The sequence below is a fragment of the Coloeus monedula genome (assembly GCF_965178545.1).
Source record: "Coloeus monedula genome assembly, chromosome: 19".
NCBI lineage: Eukaryota > Metazoa > Chordata > Aves > Passeriformes > Corvidae > Coloeus > Coloeus monedula.
Window position 1 is genome coordinate 6,029,389 of NC_138799.1, and position 22,759 is coordinate 6,052,147.

The 22,759-nt window shown below is 45.5% G+C and overlaps 1 protein-coding gene across 2 annotated transcripts in view; it reads left to right on the forward strand.

Annotated features, from left to right (window-relative positions):
• Positions 1–22,759, forward strand: part of CACNA1G (calcium voltage-gated channel subunit alpha1 G) — a gene marked incomplete at its 3' end in the record, with an annotated part of 97,798 nt that overhangs the window by 63,618 nt on the left and 11,421 nt on the right. The window contains exons 22-33 of one of the 2 annotated variants that reach the window (XM_082293824.1): positions 1,439–1,564; positions 2,176–2,265; positions 2,843–3,035; positions 5,504–5,554; positions 11,382–11,533; positions 13,838–13,947; positions 15,005–15,138; positions 16,300–16,370; positions 16,644–16,722; positions 16,800–16,921; positions 17,163–17,507; positions 19,766–19,906. In XM_082293824.1, coding sequence (XP_082149950.1) covers positions 1,439–1,564; positions 2,176–2,265; positions 2,843–3,035; positions 5,504–5,554; positions 11,382–11,533; positions 13,838–13,947; positions 15,005–15,138; positions 16,300–16,370; positions 16,644–16,722; positions 16,800–16,921; positions 17,163–17,507; positions 19,766–19,906 — 1,614 coding nt within the window. The remainder of the gene's footprint in view (positions 1–1,438; positions 1,565–2,175; positions 2,266–2,842; positions 3,036–5,503; positions 5,555–11,381; positions 11,534–13,837; positions 13,948–15,004; positions 15,139–16,299; positions 16,371–16,643; positions 16,723–16,799; positions 16,922–17,162; positions 17,508–19,765; positions 19,907–22,759) is intronic. The other variant, XM_082293825.1, reaches the window with a different exon arrangement.

Consider the following 22,759-nt stretch of genomic DNA (forward strand, 5'->3'; position numbering starts at 1 on the left):
TCTTGTAGGAAACACTGGGTCTTTTCCTTCCACAAGTGCCAAACCATGAAGCACTGACAGGGATCAGTGTTTTTGCAAATTGGGCTTTGTATTTCCAACCCCTGCCAAGAGCCCTGTTACTGCTACCACATGTGTGGCATTAGCTCCCGGACAAGTTATATTTACAGACAGTGTACTAAACCCAGTTATTTACCCTCCTGCTTAATTAAAACTTTTCTCTGTGAAGACTGTATCTCCCCAGTCTGCATTACCACAGATAGTGTTTCTCCACGGAAAGATCAGGGAATACTTCTTGCATCCAAAAATTCTATGATTGTGTTGAGCAGTGATTAATTTTGCATGCCTAGAGACCATCTTCCTGCTGTTGATTTCTGAAGGAAACCCATGGAGTAATGTGTGGGTTTATCTTGTTCACTGTTATTTCTACTGATATTTGTCTAGAACAACAGATCAAACCCCATCGGTGTCTCTTCTCTGTATACCCAGGTGGTGTTTTAAGGAGCCTGGAGAGCAGGTTGCCTTTTCCCCCCCCTTCTCAACAGTAATGTCAACAGCTTCTGTCAGCCAATAAAGCTAGATTTGTTGGCTGTCTCCTGGGCTTTGATACCATCCATCCTGCTAGCATCAATCACCCTGTCTGAAGCAGTAATCATCCCCTGACACTCTCTGTTCCATGTGTGGGAAGCACCAGGTCTAGAATTAAGCACGTGGAGGCTCCTGTTCCTCATGCAAGTATAAATCAGGAGCTGACTCTCCAGGAGTTGCATCTCCCCTGACTTAAAACAAAGAAAATAAGCTCAGGATCATAGAGCCAGCTGGGCTTGGCTCCTTAAGCTGTGCATGGGGAATATTTTCAGTGACCCTGCACAGACTGCTGGGGCACAGCACCCAGGATCAGAGAGCAAAGCAGGACTGACAGCAGTCTTGATTCAACACGAACGTCACTCCCAGGGGCTCATCTCCCCTCTGAAGTGTCCCCTTGTGACCTCTATGAGCAGAGATTAGTCCATCACTGGGCCTCTTTGCTGCTGCCTTTTCTCTGCTGACAGAGGGCCCCTGTTACACTTCATTTGTGGTTAACTGGGCTGAGAGTCACCAGAGTTGTTCCACGTGTGGTAAGAAGCCATTAGCTAGTCTGGGCTATTGGCTGGGGTTACACTTGAGCTGACAACCCAGGAGCAAAGGCCTTTAGACAAATCTCAGATCACTGAACCAGACAGCTTATTGCATGAGGTGGGTGCCCTAAACGATGTGAAATCATGCATTTGCTCATTAGGTGCATATTATACAGGTTGCTCACTCTTAATAACCTTCATGAATGAGGTCAGTCCCTCAACAGCTCTGCTTGGTGTGGGCTGTGCAGAGAACCCTGGAGAAATGCCCATCACCTGTGTAGACTGAACCCTGACACTTCCTCTCTTCTTTGCGTGTTTTGCAGCTTTTCAAAGGCAAGTTTTTTGTCTGTCAGGGGGAGGACACCAGAAACATCACAAATAAATCGGATTGTACAGAAGCAAGCTACAAATGGGTCCGGCACAAGTATAATTTTGATAATCTCGGCCAGGTATTAATAGAACGGTAATCTGCTTCTTTGCTCCTTTACCTCCTTGACTTAAAACCTGTGCATTATTATCCCACGGGATTTTCTTACAGGGCACTGCCAGCTGCAGTAAATATTCAGTTCACATACACAGCATTCTGTCTCTGTAAATCCCAAAGGCAGTGTTTCCAACCAGGCATACACTTCTTTTTGGAACAGAACAAGCACATGTGGCTTCGTGGAGCACTTAATTGCTTCACTGCTACATAACAAACCAAATATATCTTGCAGAAGGGCTTGTCTAATAGAGCCGGACATTTTCAGCCATCTCTGCAACGCAGACTTATTTTAGCAGTGTGGTAAGAACTAATTAGTTGGGAGCAGTAGAGACCCGGAGGGAGGAAATGAAGCCACTTTTGTCTTCAGCACTGTGGTTTCCGAATTACTGCTCATTGCTGAGCCGGGCATTGGCATTGATAAGTTTTGCTGCCAAGAGAAATCTTGATCATCAAAGTGTCCCATTATCAGACAGGTAATGACATTCCTCAGGCAGGAAAGGGCGCAGAGGAGTAAGATGTTACAAGTAAAAGAGCTTTAGTGCAACTGTACCTAACTTTTTTTCCATGCATTTCTAGGCCCTGATGTCTCTCTTTGTCCTGGCCTCCAAGGACGGGTGGGTGGATATCATGTATGATGGCTTGGATGCTGTGGGAGTCGACCAGCAGGTACAAGCTGCAGCAGAGCTGTAACAAATGACTTGTCAAAGGTCAACACATTTTAGCTCTTGTTTTGCAAAGTACTGTGGGCTTCCACAGTCAAATGGCGTTATGGGGTTAGGATCCAGGGTGGCATTTAATCCAAGTCGTGGGATGTGATGAGGAGTTCAGCAAAAAGTCTGGATTTGTACTCAAAATTTTCCCTACAGATTTTGCAACATGACTGGTGTAACTTGCATTAGGAGAAGTGCACCTATCAAAGGATGGTTTGACTTTTTGAGCAGTTTGGTCATTTCAGGAGAAAAGAAGTGCTTTGTGTAGGTAGAGGTTTTCAGTGAGGGACTTACAGTAGCTGCAAAGGATGCTGCTGTCATTTTGGCACAAAAGAGGTGGTGCTTCTGTCCTCAACACACATTTTAGGAGCATTCAGTTAAAATGTCTCAGAAAGCTCTAATTTTCAGGAAGAGCAGGGCAGCCTGAGCTCCCTGAAAGGGCCATGAGTTCTGTGAATGGCACAGATGTATCAATTTGCTCCCATTCTTTTTTTTTGAGGTTCAGTTGAAATTTGCCTTCCTCCACTTTGCAGCCAGTCATGAACTACAACCCATGGATGCTCCTCTACTTCATTTCCTTCTTGCTGATCGTGGCCTTCTTCGTCCTCAACATGTTTGTGGGGGTGGTGGTGGAGAATTTCCACAAGTGTCGGCAGCACCAGGAGGAGGAAGAAGCCAAGAGGCGGGAGGAGAAGAGGCTCCGCAGGCTGGAGAAAAAGAGAAGGAGTAAGGAGAAACAGATGGCTGGTCGGTAGTCTTTCCACATCTTTCTGAGTCCTGCTTGACCTTCCACACAATCCCCTCCTCCCTCCCCTCCCTGCCTCGTGTCTGGTGATAATTCTTCTCCCAAAAGCATGTCCAGCTATAAAATTTGCATGAAGGAAATAGTGTCATTTTAGGCTGAGCAAGGAGCCAAGGAAGCCTTTTTAATGGCTGCATGATTTGCAATGACCTTTCCATTGGAGGTTATTTAAATTAAAAAATAATAATAATCAGACCTGGAGCTTCTTGGATAGCAGAGCTCAATGTTACACAAATAGTGACAATTGCAAAGATCAGCAGTGCTGGATGGCATCATAAATCTGAGTCATGAGCACTGCTGCTGATAACCAGATTCACTATTTGGTTTATTACAGTCTTGTAATGCCACAGTGATGTTACCTGTCCCATTTATCAAGTAGGTTTATTTATTGGCACAGTAGCACCACAGCTATTCAAGAATGTAATAAAATAATGGAGCCATCTCATTGTAGTAATGCTTTAAAAGTCCTTAGAGAAACATATCAATGCATTTGCTTGAGAAATACAGATTAGAAGGAAAAAAAGAAAACCAGACAAGGAGAGTAACTAACTAGACAAAATAGTGCTGGTATAAATTGAACCCAGCTCCCAAATGGATGTGCAAGCATGCAGCCCTGCCTAGAGGAGGCCCTACAGGTGAAACGAGGAAAGACCCCACTCTGCCCAAAGTCTCCAACCTGACGTTTGTCTCTTAGTCTCTTTTCATTTTAATGTAGTTGAATAAGTCAGAAATAAGTTAGCCAGAGGCCACAGGTCGGAGGTGCTCTTCTTCTTGCATGCTCTCTCTTCTGACTGAACCTTCTCCATTGCCCTTCCTGTCCATGGCCTCGCACTTTCCCTCCCTGGTCAGTCCGCCTGCTGCTCTCTCCCTGTCCTCTTTCACTTCTCTCTTTGACAGACTTCAGGACTGTTTAAGAGGCTGTCTGATCAGATGCTTGTTTCCAAAGCTGGTGATATTAAGTCTGTTTTATTTTTTAATAGCCTAAGAGGTGTTTAATAGCTGTAACAGGCTTAATCATGGAACCACGTTACCACAGCACTGCCTCGGCCTCTCTCAGTTCAGCACTTACCCAACCATTTCCTTTGGTCACATCTTTCAGTCCCATGAGCTTCACAGGTTTTGTAACCACTAGGATGTGTCACACCAGCCTCTGGACATCAAACTTGGGTTTATGCCGAGAGCCTGGCTCCCTCACTGGCCAGTGGAAAGATGGAGGCTTCCCTCAAGAGCGCTGGAGGACACGTTAGACTGTTCTCAGTTAAGTGGGATACAGATGGAAAGAGTCTTTTTTGGTTGTTGGGTTTTTTTGGGTATTTTTTCCCCCTCAAGAAAATGCCTAGAAAGCTCTTTTGCTTAGTCCAAGTTCCCAAGCACAGTTTCAGGCTGATGAGTTAGAAAAGGATTTTAAAGGCTGGATAGAAAGATCGCTATTTAAAGTTGCAGTTTTGGAATGCAGACATTTCTATAGAAGAAAAATAGTTGTTTAGTTATTATTAATTACCTTATTTATAATGCTAGAGGAACTAGATGAAGAAAAGATGTAAGTCTGGGCAATTTCCCAGCGGGAAGGAATCACAAACCATCCTTGGAGATACAGTTATTCATTCAGTGCTATGAAATGCCTAATTAAAGAGGCAATAAACAGCTATTTTACTGAGGATCAAATATTGCTGAGTATTCAATCGCCATAAAAACCTTTCAAGAGCAAAGTATGAAGTCCTCCAAATTGCTTCAGAACAGTTTTCCCAATCCACGCTCAGCGAAACATTGGTTTTAATTGACCATGTCCAGCTTTGCCCTCGGAGGCAACAGATGTCATTGCTTAACTTTGTTCTGCACAGTGGGAACTTGCAGATGAAACCAAGACTAAGGCTGGGATTGTGCCAGCAACTGCATGGGGGTTCCTTTCAGCTGGGCTTCCTGACTGACCCCAGATGCCCAAACCAACTTAGGGATGTCAGATACAGACAGACACGGAAATCTGACTGGTGGCACGGTCGTTTTTGGTTGTAGACTCTTTCAATGCATTTATCCAGTCAGGTGTCTGAAAACCAGGGAAGCGTGTGAGATCCGAGCTGTGGGCAGGTGCAGGAGTGGTCGTTGCGAGGTGTCGCTGTCCCAGGTTGTCCTTCAGCAGCGTCGTCTTCTTCATCATCAACTGAGGGGGTTCTTGGAGATCTCTTGGGCTTCCACCTGTGCCTGTGGGAGAAGCACAAGAGCCCTTCCTTTTTCACGCGTTCCTGAGCCCACCCTCCATGAGGCACCAGGATCCCACAAGGAAACACTCCTGATAGAGGCCACGGAGAGCCTGAGAGCCACAGGGACCTGCGAAGGGGCTGGGGAGTCTTGCCATGTGTCCTGCCGGGTGATTAATGCCGTTTCGTTCTTTTAGATCTAATGCTGGATGATGTATTAATGGAGAGCTCAGCCAGTGCAGAGCAAGGTACTGGGAAGCTGGCACGTCTCGTCCCCCTGAATGGCAGTGCTGTGTCACTAACGGCTGGCCACGGCGCCTGAGGCATCCCACTAAACCGTGTGTGTGGTGCAAAGCTCGTTTGCTTCCTTCATGGCACACGCATCTCATCCTGAGCTGCAGGTCTGCAGACCTGCCTCAGCACTGACACTTGCAAACCCTTAATTTACTCCTCGATCATCTTACGTTTTTCAGTATTTTTTTTTCCCCTCTGGTTTTCATTAAGACACTGTCAGACTTTTCATGGCTTTTTTTTTTTTCTCCTTTTTTTTGGTTGTTTTAGCTTTTTTTTTCTTAAGAGAATTAAGACTGGACTGTGAAATAGGTCCTGTACTGTTGACTTTAGCTTTCCAACCACCAGCTTAGGGGTCTGAATAATTTGCAAGTGTGTCTTTGGAAGGCTTAGGGAGGATATTTCATTATTTCTTCAGCCCTTTATTATTGCTCCACAAACACTGTGCTCCAGGGAGTAATTTTTTCAGCAGGGTAAAATCCAGTATAGGGCACAGCCTCAGTGCTTCAACAGGGAGCTCAAGCCCACGCCAACCCCCGCTGTGGACATGGGGTTTAGTCATTGTGCTGCCCAGCATGTAAATTCTGTTTGAATTAAGAGCTGCTCAATTGATTTGATTAAGAGTTGCTCAATCCATGAAGCATCTTGTAAATTAAAAGAAATAAAAATACCACCTCAAAGCCTTTCCAGGTCCTGGTGGGCATGGACCAGCTGGACTCAACATTAATGGGGTCCGAGCTGTCCCTTTCAACCCACAGCTTGCTCACACCTCCCTTTCCCAGCCCTCTTTCTCAGGATGAAGCTCAGGGATGCAAATCTGTCCCTTGCTCTTTTTATTTTTAGGAGAAGCTTTGATCTGGCAAGCATTTTGTTTAATTCATAACTTAAGGATATTAGCCTGAATAATTAAAGAGGCACCAACATAGAAACAAATAGAGCTGTAATTTTTTGACAAAAATAATACAGTACGAAAATTGTGCCATTAAAACTCTCACCTGTGCACAGGCCCCCACTGCTTGAGTGGGAGCAGGGCTCCATCCATCTCTCTTAGATTGCAGGGAGTTTTGATTAAATAAAAATTGGCTTTCACTGCAGAGATAACTCAAGGAGACAGAGGTTCTACCTTATATTTCTAAGGCCTTGTTGGAAGTTATCACAACATGCTTTAATAAATCCTGAATCTCCTTCCCATTGCCATTCCTGATATTTATATTTCTTTGCTGTCTTCCTTGCTGCTCTTGCTGGGCCTCCTGGCCTCTCCTGTGAAATGGGGGCAGCGTGAGGGAGGGGCTCTCACTGGGTTTGGTGATCTGGTTATTTTTTCTTCTTTTTGCTTCATTGTGACTCCTCTCCTGGTCCTACAGAGTTGCATCAAGGCTGTCTTATTTTATGTTATTTTTGAGGCACTGAAGTCATTCCAAACCCCTCCGTTATCCCGTGCAGGCTCAGAAAGTCTCTTAGCGTTTGCCCTTAAAACGTGTACAATTGTCAGGTCTGTGCTTTGTGTTCCCTTTTGTTGTCTTTTCTTTGGATCCAGTGGTAGTGAATGTGCCATGCTGCTCTTCAGGCACCGACATGAGAAAATAGAAAGGTTTTATTTCTGAACCTGACTGTTGGGAATTTAGGGAATCAGTCCCGGGTGCTGTAGACGAACCTTCTGTGGTTCAGTGAGGAATCTGGAGTTGTGACCCAAAGCTCGCCCACATCCCTGCACTTTCAGAGGGCTTCTTTTCTCTTTCTATGAAGACAAGGTAGAATTGTGTGTGGGTGTGTGGGTGTGCGTGCGTGTGCTTCTGCCTGGTGCTTAGTGAGATATTTTATTATTTTATTTTTTTCTTTTCTTTTTCTTCTCCAAGTCTACATTCTATCACAACTGGAATCTTCGCAGTGGAAATAATTTATCATTTTCCATTTCACTTTATTTTTTTTTTAAATAAATCCATTCAGTACAATAAAAGCCAAGTAAAACTCTGTGTTTAAATAAAACAGGTTCCTTCAGTGCAAACTACTTTTTAACCTAATAATATTCTTGATACAGTTTGTAAATCCAGCTGCGTCATGGGCTCATTGCTCACTGAGTTTGCTGCTGTCCTCCAGATATACTCAAACCTGCAAAGGAGTTAATTCCCTTATTATAGGAGAAGGGAGAAGCGGAAGGAGACAGTAATGGAATTGTCCCACTCTTGTGAATTCCAATTTCCCATGCCCACGCACCTCCAGCTTGAAGTCACCTCGGGGAAAGTGGCAATTTCTCTCTTGACAGGGCTATATTCAGAGGCAGATGCTCCTCAGAGATATTTGGGCTGCATGCCCAACCTGATTCCCCCCTAAAAAATGCAGTTAATGGGAAGAATGTGGCACCAGTCCCACTCCCTGCTGTGCTGGCAGAGGCTGGCTGAGCCCTGGGAGACTCTGGGAGCTGGGAGTGGCACTGCCCAGCAAAAAGAGGGGTGTCCCAGTGCTGCTCTGTTGGGCATTGGTGTTGTTTCACAGGTGATGTCCCACAGCCATCAGACAAATGCAGTACAGGGTTTAGTGCCCCAAACCCAGTCTGGGATCACTGAACCCCAAGGGCATCTGGCCTGGGAAAAGGTAGACAGGGATTAGGAATGGGAAATGTTTATCCTGCAACAGCAATGGTCATTTCCTTCCAATCAAACAGGAGAGAACAGTGGCAAGTTCCCAGCCCTTGTCAAGGGGATCAGTTATAATCCTACAGCTTAATGCCTACAGTTGAGTAGTCAAGCTTGGGATACAACCTGAGTTGAGAGCCCATAGAAATGATGAGCTAAAGCCAAGTGCACCCTGGTCCAGGCACTGCTTCCCTTGCCAGCACAGTCGGTCCTCTTGGACCACCATCACCCAGGATGAAGGAGCAGGTGGGACTTGGTCACACCACCTCCCAGCTGGCTGCAACATCCCTTTCTTACCTGGGTTAGGAGGAGATTTCTCAGGATCCACTGTCTGAGCCATGTTTATCCTGTGTAATGATCTCTAGATTTGACCCACTTCTCCCTCTGTCTTGGCCTCCAGCCCAGGTGAAGCAGCTTGATTTACACCCTGTTTACCAGCCTGATGTCTCGTAGTGGGCTTTTGCTGTATTTCCTCATCTTTTCCCATTCTGCCAATTCTTCTTTGTTGGTTTGCTCTCCTCCTCCTTTCTTTAACACCATGTGTGCCTGGAAGCCACATTAACCTTTCCAGTAATAACCAAGACTAACCCAGAGCTCTTGTTGTTCTTGACACAGTGTATTGTAACAGTACAGTAATGTGGTGTTGTGTTAGTTGTGAAGTTCACCACCCGGAGTTTAACAGATGTCTGTATTTCCCAAGATGTTGGTATTGTTAAGCTCTTTATTGCAATAATTACAAATGGCACTGTGTCGTAGGGGGCACGGGCTTTGCACAGGGGGAATTATACCGGAGCTATCCCCAAATTCTCTGCAGAACTCTGCGGGGTCGAGTTAAAGAAATGGTATTGTCACAATGGTAAAAACCAGTTTATCTGTTCAGAAAGTTCCCTGCCCACCTAGACACAGTGGGGATTTATCCCTAGCCCTCAGGCAGCACGTTAGCCTGTGTGGAGTCATCCCATGGGAGCATCCGTATGGCACCAAGATGCATGGCCGGCATGGGGACACTGGGGAAGTGAGTGATGGCATGATTTGTAAGCATGGGTTGCCAAATCCCCTCTTAAAAAAGTTAATGGGGAAGGATGGAACATTTATCACTGGGAATTTTCGAAGGCTGCAAGGGCATCTGTGAGAGCAGCATCCAGAGAGGTTTGGCTGTGGAAACCTGGGTGCTGGGAAGGGTGAACAGGAGGTTTGGGAGAGGCAGGTGCAGAGGGGAAAAGCCTTTGCAGATATCTGAACAATTAGCAACCCTGCTTATAAGGTCATGCACTGGCTAATCCAGGTGCAGGAGCCCTGCACAGGGAACATTTACAACCTCTCTCTAAATCCCCTCTCTGTTCTAACAGCATCGGTGCTATTCTGTAGGATTTGGAATTACCTGTCAGTCAAAGCTGAGAAAAAAAATTGAATGCCAGTGTAATTATTCATAAGTAAATCCATTGCAGGAAAAGGTAGAAACATTGACATTTTTCTTTTTGAATGTGAATTATACATAACTGTAGAAGACGTAAGTGATCCAATTAGGATGGTGTTTCTTTCCGAGATGATAAGTTGGTTCATAAAAATAGGTCCTATTCCTAACCTAATTGTATTCAAACATTTTAGTTAATTTGCTACTCATAATTTAGCATAATGTGATCGAGATATCTTGACTTTATGGAGATTTATGCAGATTCTGAGATATCTGACAAAGTCTTCTGAGTGAGTCAGCAACTACTAGTCTGCTTTTTTTCATAAGCACTCAATAGATTCAGCATGAAAATTAATTGTATAGACCTTTTCATCAATACTGTGCTTTAGCACTCAGGTGCAGATCACCTAAAGCCCACTGCTGATCAGAAAGTGAATATTAATACCGCCTTTCATTTGATGACATTGAAGCAGAATTTTGGGCCTTCCAAACCCCTACAGAATAAAACTGCTGACTGTTTTTTCCCTTTGGTCCCTGAGCTGGAAGGGAAAAGTCTGTCTCCATGGAAAAAAACAAAACTGATTTTTCAGGATCCTGTTATGAAGCAGGGAGCACATGAAACCATCAAATCTATGGGTTTGATTGCAATGTCATTGGCTATTGACAAAGTGAACTCTATTTCCAGGCAAAATATAATCTTCTAAAATTAGTCTTCCCCTAGAGCAACCCAAACCTGTGCTTCCTGGCATCATTCTTGCCCAACTTTTTTCTTGGACTAATGTGTCAAACTGTACATTTGCTCTGGAGCACTAAATATCAACCATGCAATTCTTACAGCTCAATAATTTTCATAACCAGTTGATCATCTAATTATGAGGGTAATATTATACTCTGACATCTTCAAGACAGCCCTTTCCACTTCAATCTGCATTATAATGCCTCCTGGAAAATTGTACTGAATTATATACTCAGCCTTGGCATTTCCTCATTAGAGATTAGGTGAGTAAATGAGTTTATCTCTAGGAACATTCAGGGTCTAAAGGCCACGTGTCATCCCCGAGGCAGCTGAACATGGGACTGAGCTGGACAGTGAAATCTAGGCTTTGATAATCTTGTCTAAATGGAGGATCATTATCTTCTGATCACTAAGGCTCATTGATCTGTTTTCCTCGGTATTTTTATGGACCATTTTTCTGACAGCCAAAGTGTTGAATTCTGTTCTCTCTCCAGTTTATTGCAAAGACCCTAATATGCCTGAACTCTTTCTCTTTCAAAGACTATCACAAACTCAATGGCCTGTGTTTTTAGGCAATTGTTAGTAAAATCTGTCCCCAGCATCTGACCATTAATTGGGTTTTCAGATGCTTTGGGGACTTTTAAGATCAGCAGGAACAAAACTTGTTGTTTTAATTTAAATTCAACTTAAATTTCCCTACAGAGAAAAATTATCTTTAGCAGCACACTAGTCCCAGCTCACCTCATCCCTGATGCCACAAGGCTGAGTATAGAGCATGTCCCACTGAAGATGTTTACTGGATGTAAGATGACGGGAGCCCTGCTGTGTATTAAAAATGGTAACATGCCAGCAAGGAAAAAAGGAAATAAAAAAGACAGCATGTTGCTGTGATTGGTCTAGAATTTATCATCCCTGGAGTTGGAGAGTGAGGGTGCGTTGGCTTGAGAAAGACACAGAGAAATCCCTTGATTTGCCTCTTGCTCTCCTCCTCCCCGCTGCAGAAGCTCAGTGTAAGCCCTACTACTCGGATTACTCCCGTTTCCGCCTCCTGATTCACCAGATGTGCACCAGCCACTACCTGGATCTGTTCATCACCGGCGTCATCGGCCTCAACGTCATCACCATGGCCATGGAGCACTACCAGCAGCCAAAGGTACTGGGACAGCTGCAGGGAACAGGCAGGGGGACATGCAGAGCTGTGCTGGGCAGGGTTAAGGCCAGGTTTGCTGTCAGACCTCCACCTCTGTCAGTGGAGTGTAGCCATCCTACAACTGGCTCCCAGCTCAACCCAGGGCTTTTGGTACATGGATCCCATTGCAGCTCTTCCTTCTAGTTAAGTGCAAACTCACTGCTTTGAAAATGAGGCTGGGAGCAGGTTTGCTTGCTTTGCTTGATTAGGTCATCGTTGATATCTTCCATTTTAATTATGTTTCACACCCACCCCACCCCCCCCCCCCCCCCCAAAAAAAAAAAAAAAAAAAAGAGAAAAAGGAAAAAGAAGATTTTGTGAATTGGGGTCTTTTTGCAAAGTTTCTTCTAAATCCCCATAGGACCCAATTTTTACAGGAATTGGATTCCATGCTGGTCTTTAAAGTGCATTTTAATATGTTGCACTTAACCTCCTGGGTCTTTTTCATACTGTGAAAATGAAAACAGCCTGTCCTGGGATGTCAAGTCTTTTGTGCATAAGAATGAAATGGAAATAGCTGCCTTTGCCATATAACTTGTACTTATTTTTATTAGCCACTTTCAGAATGAATAAATACAACACACAATAGGAGGAAATATTCTTTAAAATTAGACAGGACTTGAATACTTAATATAAAAAAACACCCAAACAACTAAAACATGCAAACAACAGGGGGTGGAGGCAGGGGGGGATATTCTCCAGTCTATCATAAGCCAAAAGTGAAAGGGAACAAGCCCAATTTATTTTTTCTGTCCAGGTCACCTTTAAATACCCTGGAAGGCTGATTGCATGATTCAGTCATTTGGTGATGAAAAAGGCTGCTGGCGAAGGAGCCTGGGCTGGAGTCGCTCTAGAGTGTGCATCTTACCGCAGTCGCTTTGCAGCTGCATTTTCTCTTGCATTATAAGAATGTTGGGCAGGCTTTTGTTTTTCATTTTCTTTAGGAAAATAACATTTTGTCTCTAAGCCTCTGGTATGCAGCATCTGGGTAGTAAGTCCAAGCTTGGGCTGTGCTGGGATGACAGCACGGTCAGAGTCATACACATGCTTGAGTCCTGCAGAATCAGGGCCTGGAAATCCCTCTGGTCTGGGTGATGGATGGCTGGGATCCTGAAAATATTTGAAGACTAAATGTACCAAAAAGATTTATATCCAAACTGGTGATTTCTTGGTGCTGAAAGGGGTTGGTTGTGGGATATACCAGGACGCACTGGCGATGAGACCCCAGATGGAGATGCTGCAGCTCCTGGAGAGGTGGGAATGCTGCAGTGTGCAGAGAGGTGGTTTGAGTAAAGAGCTGCTTCAGCCAGCTAAATGTGCTCATTTGCTGCAGAGCCCCAGTGCCCTGCAGTATGGCAGGGAGGCTTGCTCAAAGCTTTGGCTTCCTTTGGCAGCTGGGCTTGTGCTTCTCAGTCAGATGAGGTGATTTTTGTCCATGGATGCTTGAAGTTAAACTGTAGCACAAAGGCATGAGTGCATGAGTTAAACTCCTTCTGCTGTGATTTCTCCCCCTCAGGGATCAGCAAATGTTGGTTTTGGTCTGTGGGAACATCTCCCCTGTTCCCTAACAGTGCCCTGGACATTGTTATTACCATCCTCTACACCAGCAGGGAGAAATTCAATCCACATTACTTAAGAGGCCAGGAAGGATGCTGCTGCCACAGTGTTCCTTCATCAGCTTTTGGGGATGAAATCACCTCTGATGTAGCTCAATGCCTGACTGTGCAAGAGTTGTCCCGGCCAGGATGCACTTGGATTAAATACCAGACTTCTGCAGAGGGAAGGGGGGCAGAGGAAAATACAAGGCACTTGCTTCTCCTGGCATGCCATCCCTCTGTTCTGCTCCTTGCCAAAAGCTCAAGGTGAGGAGTAATGGGAGGCTGTCAGCAAGGAGCCATTTGGCCAGCACTTGCACAAACGAACAAGTGGGATGAAATTCAGCTCTCTGATGAAAGCACAAGAGGTCTTGTGCTGCTGAGACCAGCAAATGCAGCAGCTCTTTCTGCTCACCCCAGCAATCCCAGCTGGGGCTGTGCTGCTGCTAGGGGGGTGAGTTGTGCCTTGGGCCTGTGTCAGCCCCTCCTGGGATTTTATCACCAGGCAGCAAGTGCACTCCCTGACTCCCTGGGACATTTTTCATCAGAGAGAGCCCATGTTTTAAGACTTTTAACTGTAACGGGTAAGTGATGACACAAGAGTCAGGTTTGGAGGCAGCAAAGCCCCTCTGCAGTGCTAACATCTAACCCCCATCCTGTGTCCACATCCCAGGTTCTTGACGAAGCCCTGAAGATTTGCAATTACATCTTCACTGTTATCTTTGTCCTGGAATCTGTTTTCAAGCTTATTGCCTTTGGGTTTCGCCGCTTCTTCCAAGACAGGTAACAAAAGCTCCATTGTGGCCACGGGGCCAGCAGCAGGCTCTGCAGAGAGCTGCCCACATTCCATGTCCTGAATGCCCATGCTCTGCCCCATGCTGTGAGTCTGATATGTATGAAGGCTTTTTGGTGTGACTGGTTGAATGCTGGGTAGGTGGAGGCTTGGGATGTGAGCTGGAGAATGGATTGTGCATGCCAAGGAATGGGATCGCACCGTTTTGGCCCTTGGGAACAGATGAAACAGGGATAGATCTCACACCAAGCAGCCAGTTCTCTTCTCACACCAGTTGCATGTCCACATAATGAAGAGAACCTGCTGAAGTGACCAAATTTATGTCAAGAGAAAGAATCTAGCCCTGAGTGAACATGAAAGAAAGAAGGGACCTCTCTTTTATGCAGATGAGGAGCAGTGGATGACATTGTGTCTTTATCTAGATTTTCACTCTCTTACCTCACAAACACAAATTTTATGTCCTTAGTGGTTCTTTCTCCCATTTTTGCCTTCTTCAATGTTAATACCAAGAACAGGGCACTAAGCAGGCCTTCACATGAGCCCTTCAGCTTCCAGTGGATGGTTCTATCCCTGTCCCCATATTTTGTGTGTCCATGCTGGAGTTACCACTCTCTCTACAGCCTGGTACAAATCCTTGGGGTCTTTCCTTCACCCAACACAATTTTTTTGCAAGGACTGGACATGGGGGTCCTGTTCTCTCTGGGGCAGGTCTCACATTGAGGTCCATGAGTGTCATGTCTAGAAGTGGCTGGACAGACATCACAGTGTCTCTCCTGAGGTTTGCAGCCTTTGGGTAGAAAACTGCCCAGCTTTTGTTCCTCTTTCCCCTCAGTCAAGGATATCTTTGGAATTGGCTGATTTTCTAATGAGATGCATTAGTTATAATGATTTCATAACATCACTGCTTTTGTATAATACCCTCAGAAAAATACTGCAGATTCATTTGAGTGCTCAAACCATTGAAATGACTGGAATTCGTGTGAAACAAGCTGCTTCCCCTTGCCAGCTTCTTAGTAGATGCTGAACTTCACTTTGTGTTGTCTCCAGATGGAACCAATTAGATCTGGCAATCGTGCTGCTGTCTATCATGGGCATCACTTTGGAAGAGATCGAGGTGAACGCTTCACTACCAATTAACCCCACGATTATCCGGATCATGAGGGTTCTCAGAATCGCTCGAGGTGAGAGGGATAAAGCAGAACTGACTCATGTTTGAGGCACACAGTCTGCACCAGGAGAGTTAAGCATTGGGAAACAGTCCTGGGGCACATCCCCATCATGATGTGCATAGTTCTGGCATCAACAGGCTGTAAACAAATAAAAGAACAATGGGGAAAATACTTGCAAGGAGCCAAAAAGCTGAGCCAACTGACCGTGTGTTTCTGCCTTAAGAGGACTTGAAGGCTGAGAGCTTAGAAATCAAGGAGAAGTAGCTATGGCAGTAACTCCCACAGATGCACCTGGGAAAATTGCTCCAGTCAAATCAAAGTCATCTCTTAACAGGGATTAGAGAACACAAGCTCAAGTATGTTGGCTTTAAAAGATGAGCATCTAATAAATTTAAATTCCTATGAGGCTTTACATCACACCACTTGGTGACAAAGCATGCCTCGTCACTCTGTATCCATCTGTCCCCTCAGACAAGTCAGGGAGCCAGTTTCCTCGGGGCCTGATTTTTCAGAACAGGGGGGTGTCAGGGCCAAATGATGAAGATGTAAAATGTGAGTGCTCAGGCCCTTAATGAAGTACTGCCAGGCCCTCCTGAAGGGTATTGTGCTCTGAGGAATAATTGTTTTGATTACAGACCTCATCTAAGCAGAGAAGGAGCAGGAGGAGAAATTAAATGCTGCTGTGTCTCAAGAGAGGGAAAAAGTGGGTTTTCTGTGCATTGGATCCCTTTCAGAATTAAAAATACATGCAGCTTCCAATTGGAAATGCAACCGTCTGGAAGAGATGTGTAAATCATTCCTCAGTGAATCATGTATGAAAGTGGGTAGCCTATGGAAGTGGGAAAGTAGCCCCAGGGCTGGGAAAGGAACTTCTCATGATAACCAGAGGAAGGAGATGAGTCCAACACAGATAAAGTGGGGAAGGAAGAGCCAGGCAGAGTGATAACACTTTCTCCAAGTCTCAGGGTAGGTGATGCTGCTATTCACAGAATTTTGATAGTATCCAGGCAACGAGGAGCGATGTAAAAAGGCCAGGGACTGTAGCAGCTAATGGAGAACACTTGACATGATTTCACATTTCTCTTCCTATAATCTGTGCTCCTGGGAGAGGGACTGAGTTTGTGCCTCTGTGCTAACGCTGCCGTTACCATACTGCAAACATGTCTTCTGCAGTGCTGAAGTTGCTGAAGATGGCTGTGGGGATGAGGGCCCTCCTGGACACCGTGATGCAAGCGCTGCCGCAGGTAACCCACTGCCGTATCGAACCAGAGCTCCTCTGGCCCACAGCTCATTTCCTATTGCAGAGGAATGCTAATCATTTTATCTTTGCTGTCATTAGAGAATCACATTTCCCTCCCGAAGCACTGAGATACAGTCCTCACATTGAGGTCATTTTTGCCCCGAAGCCATTTAAGTTTTGGATTAAAGAATGCAGCAAGGAACAGGTCTGGAACAAAAAAATCAATGAATGTTCTTTTGTTGTGTTTTTTCCCCCCCATTTCTTTTTCTCTTTTCAGGTGGGGAATCTGGGTCTTCTCTTCATGTTGTTGTTTTTCATATTTGCAGCTCTTGGAGTGGAGCTGTTTGGAGACCTCGGTGAGTCTTCTTGTGCCGGTGGGAGGGGTGGGAATGGTGTGGGAGTGGGGGTCTCACAGCTGTGCTTGGTCCCACAGAGTGTGATGACACACACCCCTGCGAGGGGCTGGGACGGCATGCCACGTTCAGGAACTTTGGTATGGCCTTCCTGACTCTCTTCCGAGTATCCACAGGAGACAACTGGAACGGGATAATGAAGGTAAATGTTAAGGTTTTGTCAGCAAGTGTATTGCTGTTCTAGATGTGAAATTTGCCAAATCTTCTCAGTTTTCTTCATGAAAGGAGAACCCGTTGCAGACTGAAGTTCATGCTGGAATCTCTTCACATCCCTCCATTCTTAGTGCCATGGTTCAGTTGATAAGTTGGTCATAGGTTGGACTTGAGGATCTCCAAGGTCTTTTCCAACCTGGTTGATTCTGTGATCATTCCCCCGTTTCCAGGACACGCTGCGTGACTGTGACCAGGAGTCCACCTGTTACAACACCGTCATCTCCCCCATCTACTTCGTCTCCTTTGTGCTGACAGCCCAGTTTGTCCTGGTGAACGTGGTGATCGCGGTGCTCATGAAGCACTTGGAGGAGAGCAACAAGGAGGCAAAGGAGGAGGCAGAGCTCGAAGCAGAACTAGAGATGGAGATGAAGACCATCAGCCCTGGCCAGCACAGCCCCTCGGACATCTTTGCATGGAGAGGCACCACTGGTGGAGAGAGACCCGAGAGCCCCCGCAGATTTACCAATCCCATGCAAATCAAGGTGGATTCTCAGCTCTCACTAGCTTATCATATGGTGAGAATCTTGGTTGGAGGGTGAGGAGGGCTTGACCTGCATTTTTGTTGGGGGAAGACTTGCACGAGTTGGTAATGAAAGAGGCGTGTACCAGGTGTCCTGGGCTTGTATTCCCCGCTGTCTGCTGCTGACTCTTGCATGGTTTGGGAGCCAATGCTGCAGGGAAGAGACCCCAGGCAGGTCTCCAGACCACCTTGATGCATCTGTTTGGAGGTAGAGAGTTTTGCAATTTACTCTGGAGGTCAACTCAAGCCACAGAGTTCAGAGCTAGCTCCAAATTTACTCTAATTCAGAGTTTTGACTGGACCTTTGTGATAGCAAAATCATGAGTGTAATGTGTTTGCTTTTCTAATACAGACCATGAACCACAACATAAAAGAGGAATAAAACTTGGCTAATCTTTGCTTCAGTATTAAATTTGTTTTATGTAACCTCAATTTAAAATCCATCCCCGCAGTCAGGCTTGTAAGAAAAGATTCTTTTAACAATAGAATAATCCAGAGGAGACTCAAACCTGAGCTCACCAGAGCTAGTGGCAGAACTCCCACCAGCAGGAGCATGGCTGTAATGTGGGAGCTGCTACGAGCTGCACCGCATCTCCCTAAAGCACAGTTTTTGGATGAAGATTCAGTTTGAGGAATGAAACACGAGGTCAAGCCCCAGACAAGTTCTTTGGGAGGTCACTGAACTGAAATTACTTAATAAATACAGCCTTTTTTAGTCTTAGCTGATTGCAAATTGGGTTAAACTCTACACAGACCTCATTAACTTTTATTACATCATGATTTCACAACAGCATATCTTGGCCTCAGCCTGGGGTGGACTAATGAGTATTCTAATGCATGAAAAACTCATTTATGATCTTTAGTCCAAGGGTGAAAGAGAGTAAATCCCTGCTTAAGCTTCATTTCAGTTCCTAAGCTACTGGAAATTTCTGGTGCCATTAGAGTCTCTGATGTCTGAGATGGAGTCCAAAGCTGCTCTTTGGCTCAGGAAAAAGGAGTTCAGGGCACTATGGGGAAATCCAGATTTACTACGTCCTCTAGGAAGAAACAACACATCCCAACTGTTGTATGTGTTGAGCAGAGTACTGGCAAACTGTCGTCATCCCTGTTGTCCTGCACCAGGACTGACACTGGTAAAAAAGAGAAATGGCAAAACTGCAAATCAGTTGGAATGATACCCTCACTCTGTAGTCTGTTAAACCTGCCCTCTCTGGAGGTGGCCTGGGAAAGGGTTTATTCCAGTCGTGAACTCCAGAGTGTGTTTCTTTCTCTTTCCCTCAAACAGAAACCTCAAAAACCTCCAGGAGATCTTATTCTGACTATTTATTTTCCCAGCCAAAATCTTCAGGACAAATCTGATGCTTGAGCATGATAGCAGAGGAATACAATTCCCAGGACACGACCTTGCAAGGACAGCATGCTCTTTTGCTTGCCTCTTTCCTGGGATTTCTGCACCGTGTGCTGTTTGACTGTAGCGCCGGTCCTCATCTCATTGTATGCACGGGGCATTCCCTACATGGAAGGTGCACCCTGAAATCATTCCCCTGCTGCCTGCAAAAGCCAGACCCTGCTCTGTACAACCCCAGTGCTGTGGCCAGCTGGTTTGACATTGGCCAGAACACTGGGGGCACCTCAGCCCATGTCTGGCACATGAATTAGTGACCTGACACATGTCCATCCTATTCAGCTGCAGCTTCCATGGACAGGATGCTCAGCTTCTCTCCAGTCAGGTTATTTTAATTTCTGTGCCCTCTGGATATGGATTTAGGTGTCAAGTATTAGGTCCTGCAGCTCAAAAGCGTGCACTGTGTGTGCAGAAGCCTTGCAGCGAGTAGTGTCCTGTAGAAGTTGACAGCACCGATGGGAAGATGCTGCTCAGCCCCCAGGAGTGACCGGCCGTGTTTGCTGAGAGGGAGATTGTCCCCGAGGAGGGCCCCGGGCGGGAGCAGCCACGGTCCCGGGGCAGCCGCCGTCGCCCCGTCTCTCGTAATGTCTGGGAAAGCTGTCTCTGCTCACCGTGATATTACTGCACTGTTCTCTCTCCTCTTCTCCTGTCCCATTGTTCCTGATACTGCTGTTCTCCCTGAACGTTTCCACCTTTTTCCCCCCCTTCTATTTTTTTTTTCCCCCTCATTTTGTTCATTGGGTTTGATATGCTGTCCTTTTTTTCTCTTTGTCTCTGTCCCTCACGTTTTTCCTCCTCTCTTTTTGGCTTGCTCTCTCTCTCTGCATGCTACACACCATCCCTCCTAGGAAAGGCACTTGTTTGATACCATATCACTGCTGATCCAGGAATCTCTGGAAGGAGAGCTGAAGCTGATGGACAACCTGTCAGGCTCTGTGTGCCATCATTATGCCCTCCCAGCTCCCGAATATTACAACTCTGAGAACCAGGTTAATATTCCTAATTTCCTGCAAAGTCTCCATCCAAACTCAATTTGACTGAGACCTTTAATAGCAAGTTAAAGTTCTTTATGTAATGCAGTCCCAGGGATTTTGAAGCATAAGTCAGTTTGGTTTTTTCTGTGGGAGCTGATGATGTTGTGTATCAATGCAAGAGGAAGAGAACAGGCTCGGAGTTTCCCTCATGAACACACTAAGGAGTTTTTCATTGGGATTTACAGTTCATGGGTGTTGGAGGAGAAATGCACAAAATTCCATCTCCATCCTTCAGTGGGGTTCTTGTATTTGGCTTCCTACTCCTAAGCTGGGCTCCACAGCAGTCTGTGTCAGGGCATGTCTGCAGAGCGTTGCAGCACAGTGTGAGGTTTTCCCAGAGCAGAGCCTGAGCTGCTGGGGATCATCAAATGATCTTTGTGTTCTGTACCTACTTGTACTGCATGAAAATCCAGTTTTGAAGAGTTTTCCTAAAGCGGCTTCTTGCAAATGGGTCACTGTAAACTAGATCCTCATCTCTGATCTAGTGAATTTAGGAGGGGAGGCAGCCCTTAATGATGCACAAAAGTAACTGTGTGCTCCAGTGCTTTCTCAAGCAGGCAGTGCTTGTTTAAAATTAGCTCATTTACTTCCTAGAATAAAATACCTACTTTTTAAAGTGCGTTATTCTTTAGAGCAAATATTTTCCCTAAAACACAGCAGTGACCATAATAATAATTCAAGCACACCTATTTTTTCCTGCAATTGGAATTGAGAAAATTCCGTATTTCTTGATCTATTTTTCCCCCCTTTCTGGCTAAAAATAGCAGAAGTTTTCTTGTTAAATCAGTGTGCTTATTTATGAGCTCACTGACACTCTAAATTACCCAACTTTCAATGGTTCATTTGAGGAAAGGAACAAGCTTAGGTAAGATGAAATCCTACTGCCGGTCTTTATATAGCAGGATAACATGTCTCCCTCTGATTGCTCCATATTGCATCCCAGAGTCTATTAACCTATAGGAAGTGGTTGCCTCTAATAATTGCCAGAGGAATAGAGACAGTAGCTTTGGCAGGGAAGGCAGAGGGTCAGTAGGAAACTCAGTGAGAGCTGGTTGAAAATTTTTTGTCACAACATTTTTCACCAGAAAGTGCTGCTGCAGCAAAAAAATGGGTTTGTTTTGACATTTCTGTAATGAAAAAATATAGCATTCCAATTTGCAATGGCTTTTTCTTGTAAAATTTAAGCTTCCCCCCCCCCATAATTAAAACTGGTCTAAATCAGTTGGATGTTTCCAACAAAATGTTTTGACAGCTTCAAACTCAATTTCGGGTTTGGGAAGGCTGAAGGGGGGTGATGTTTTGTTTACATTTTGGCTTTTCTGTTCACACCATTTGTCATGTTCTCAGGCAAGTCAGGAATTTAGAGCAGTGCTGGGACTTCCTGAAAGCAACCTGATTAATAGCAGCTCCCAGCAGGGCAGCTCCAGCGGGCAGGAGCTGCTGGTGTCCACCACGCCCCTGCACAGCTTTTTCCTGGCTCCGGTTGGTGGGTCCCTCTTAGGGATTCCTGTCCTCAGGCTGGCAGCCTCTGCAGTGATGCCTTTTTGGGGAGCCTTATACGAAATCAGGGGCTCCAAATCATCTCTCTCATCTGTTGCCAGCGGATGACTGTGCTAGAGGAGATATCAAAGCCAAGGTTAGATGAGAGGAGCCTGACCCTCTTACTTATCTCAGCTGAATTTTGAGCCTCTCCAGGCTCACTCATCGCTGGATTTGTTCCACCCCACGGCTGCCATTTCTAAGAGTGAGAAAAGCCAGTCCTTTGACAACTTCAATGCAAGAGATCTGGGCCTCTGTATTTTCTCTTGGAAGATTTATTGCTGCTGAAAGACTTTTCAAGCACAGAGGACGGCAAAAGAAATGCACAGTGAGAAATTAAAAGGAAGCACCTGGGACTTGCCCAGAGCAGGCAGCCCCTGCGAGCGTGAGCCAAGTCTGGAGGTCACCTGATGAAATGCCATTCCTGGTGCCATGAGCACTGTTTCCAGGGAGGGGATTTGGGAAGAACTGGGCCTGCTGCAGAGCAGACACCCCCTCTTACAGTGCCTGGCAGCAGAGCTGTTGCTCTGGGGGAGATGCTGCAGTCCCTTTCCCCCCTCTTTTTCCTCTAAAATCTGAAGTGGCATTTTCACATTTCTTATAAAAAGACCTCTGTATCTAGGGAGAGAGCTTCATCAATGATTTGATAAAGACATTTATTGATTGTTTGAATGCCTTCAGTGGGGATCCATTTGTGCAAGATGCATGAAAACAGAATGAGTGTGGCTGTGTAGAGCCGATTCCCAGCTCAGGATTTCTCAGTGCCAGAGGAGGCGGCTGAGGCCAGGCCTGAGGGGCATTTGGGGGCTGAAAAATGCAGTTGGCTGCTTTAGTAGGGCAGATACTGGTGTCACTGGAGGCTCTTTAGCCAGCCAAAATGAGCTGAAAGCACTAGGAAGGTGTTTGCTGACCAAAATCAAGCTTTAAGTTTCTCCCTGTGCCCTTTTAGACATGAGGAAGTGAATTATGGTCCCACCTGCCTCTTAAGGGAGGGCATCCCTGCAGCCTCCCTGGGGCACAGGGAAAGGCACACTCCATACCCCATCAGAAAAAATGGTTTTGTTTTTGGGGAATCTTTGCAGACTCAACAAGTTTAGCTTAGAAACCAGCATGGTTACTGGGGGGGGAACAACTTCAGAGAAATTAGATCTTGAAGCCTCTTGTATTTGATCACAGCCAAGAGGATAAATCTCTCTAGTATGAAAGTAGTATTACTTTTGCTTCTTCATGTAGACAGGAGAACAGCAAAATACAATGCTAGCATTAGTG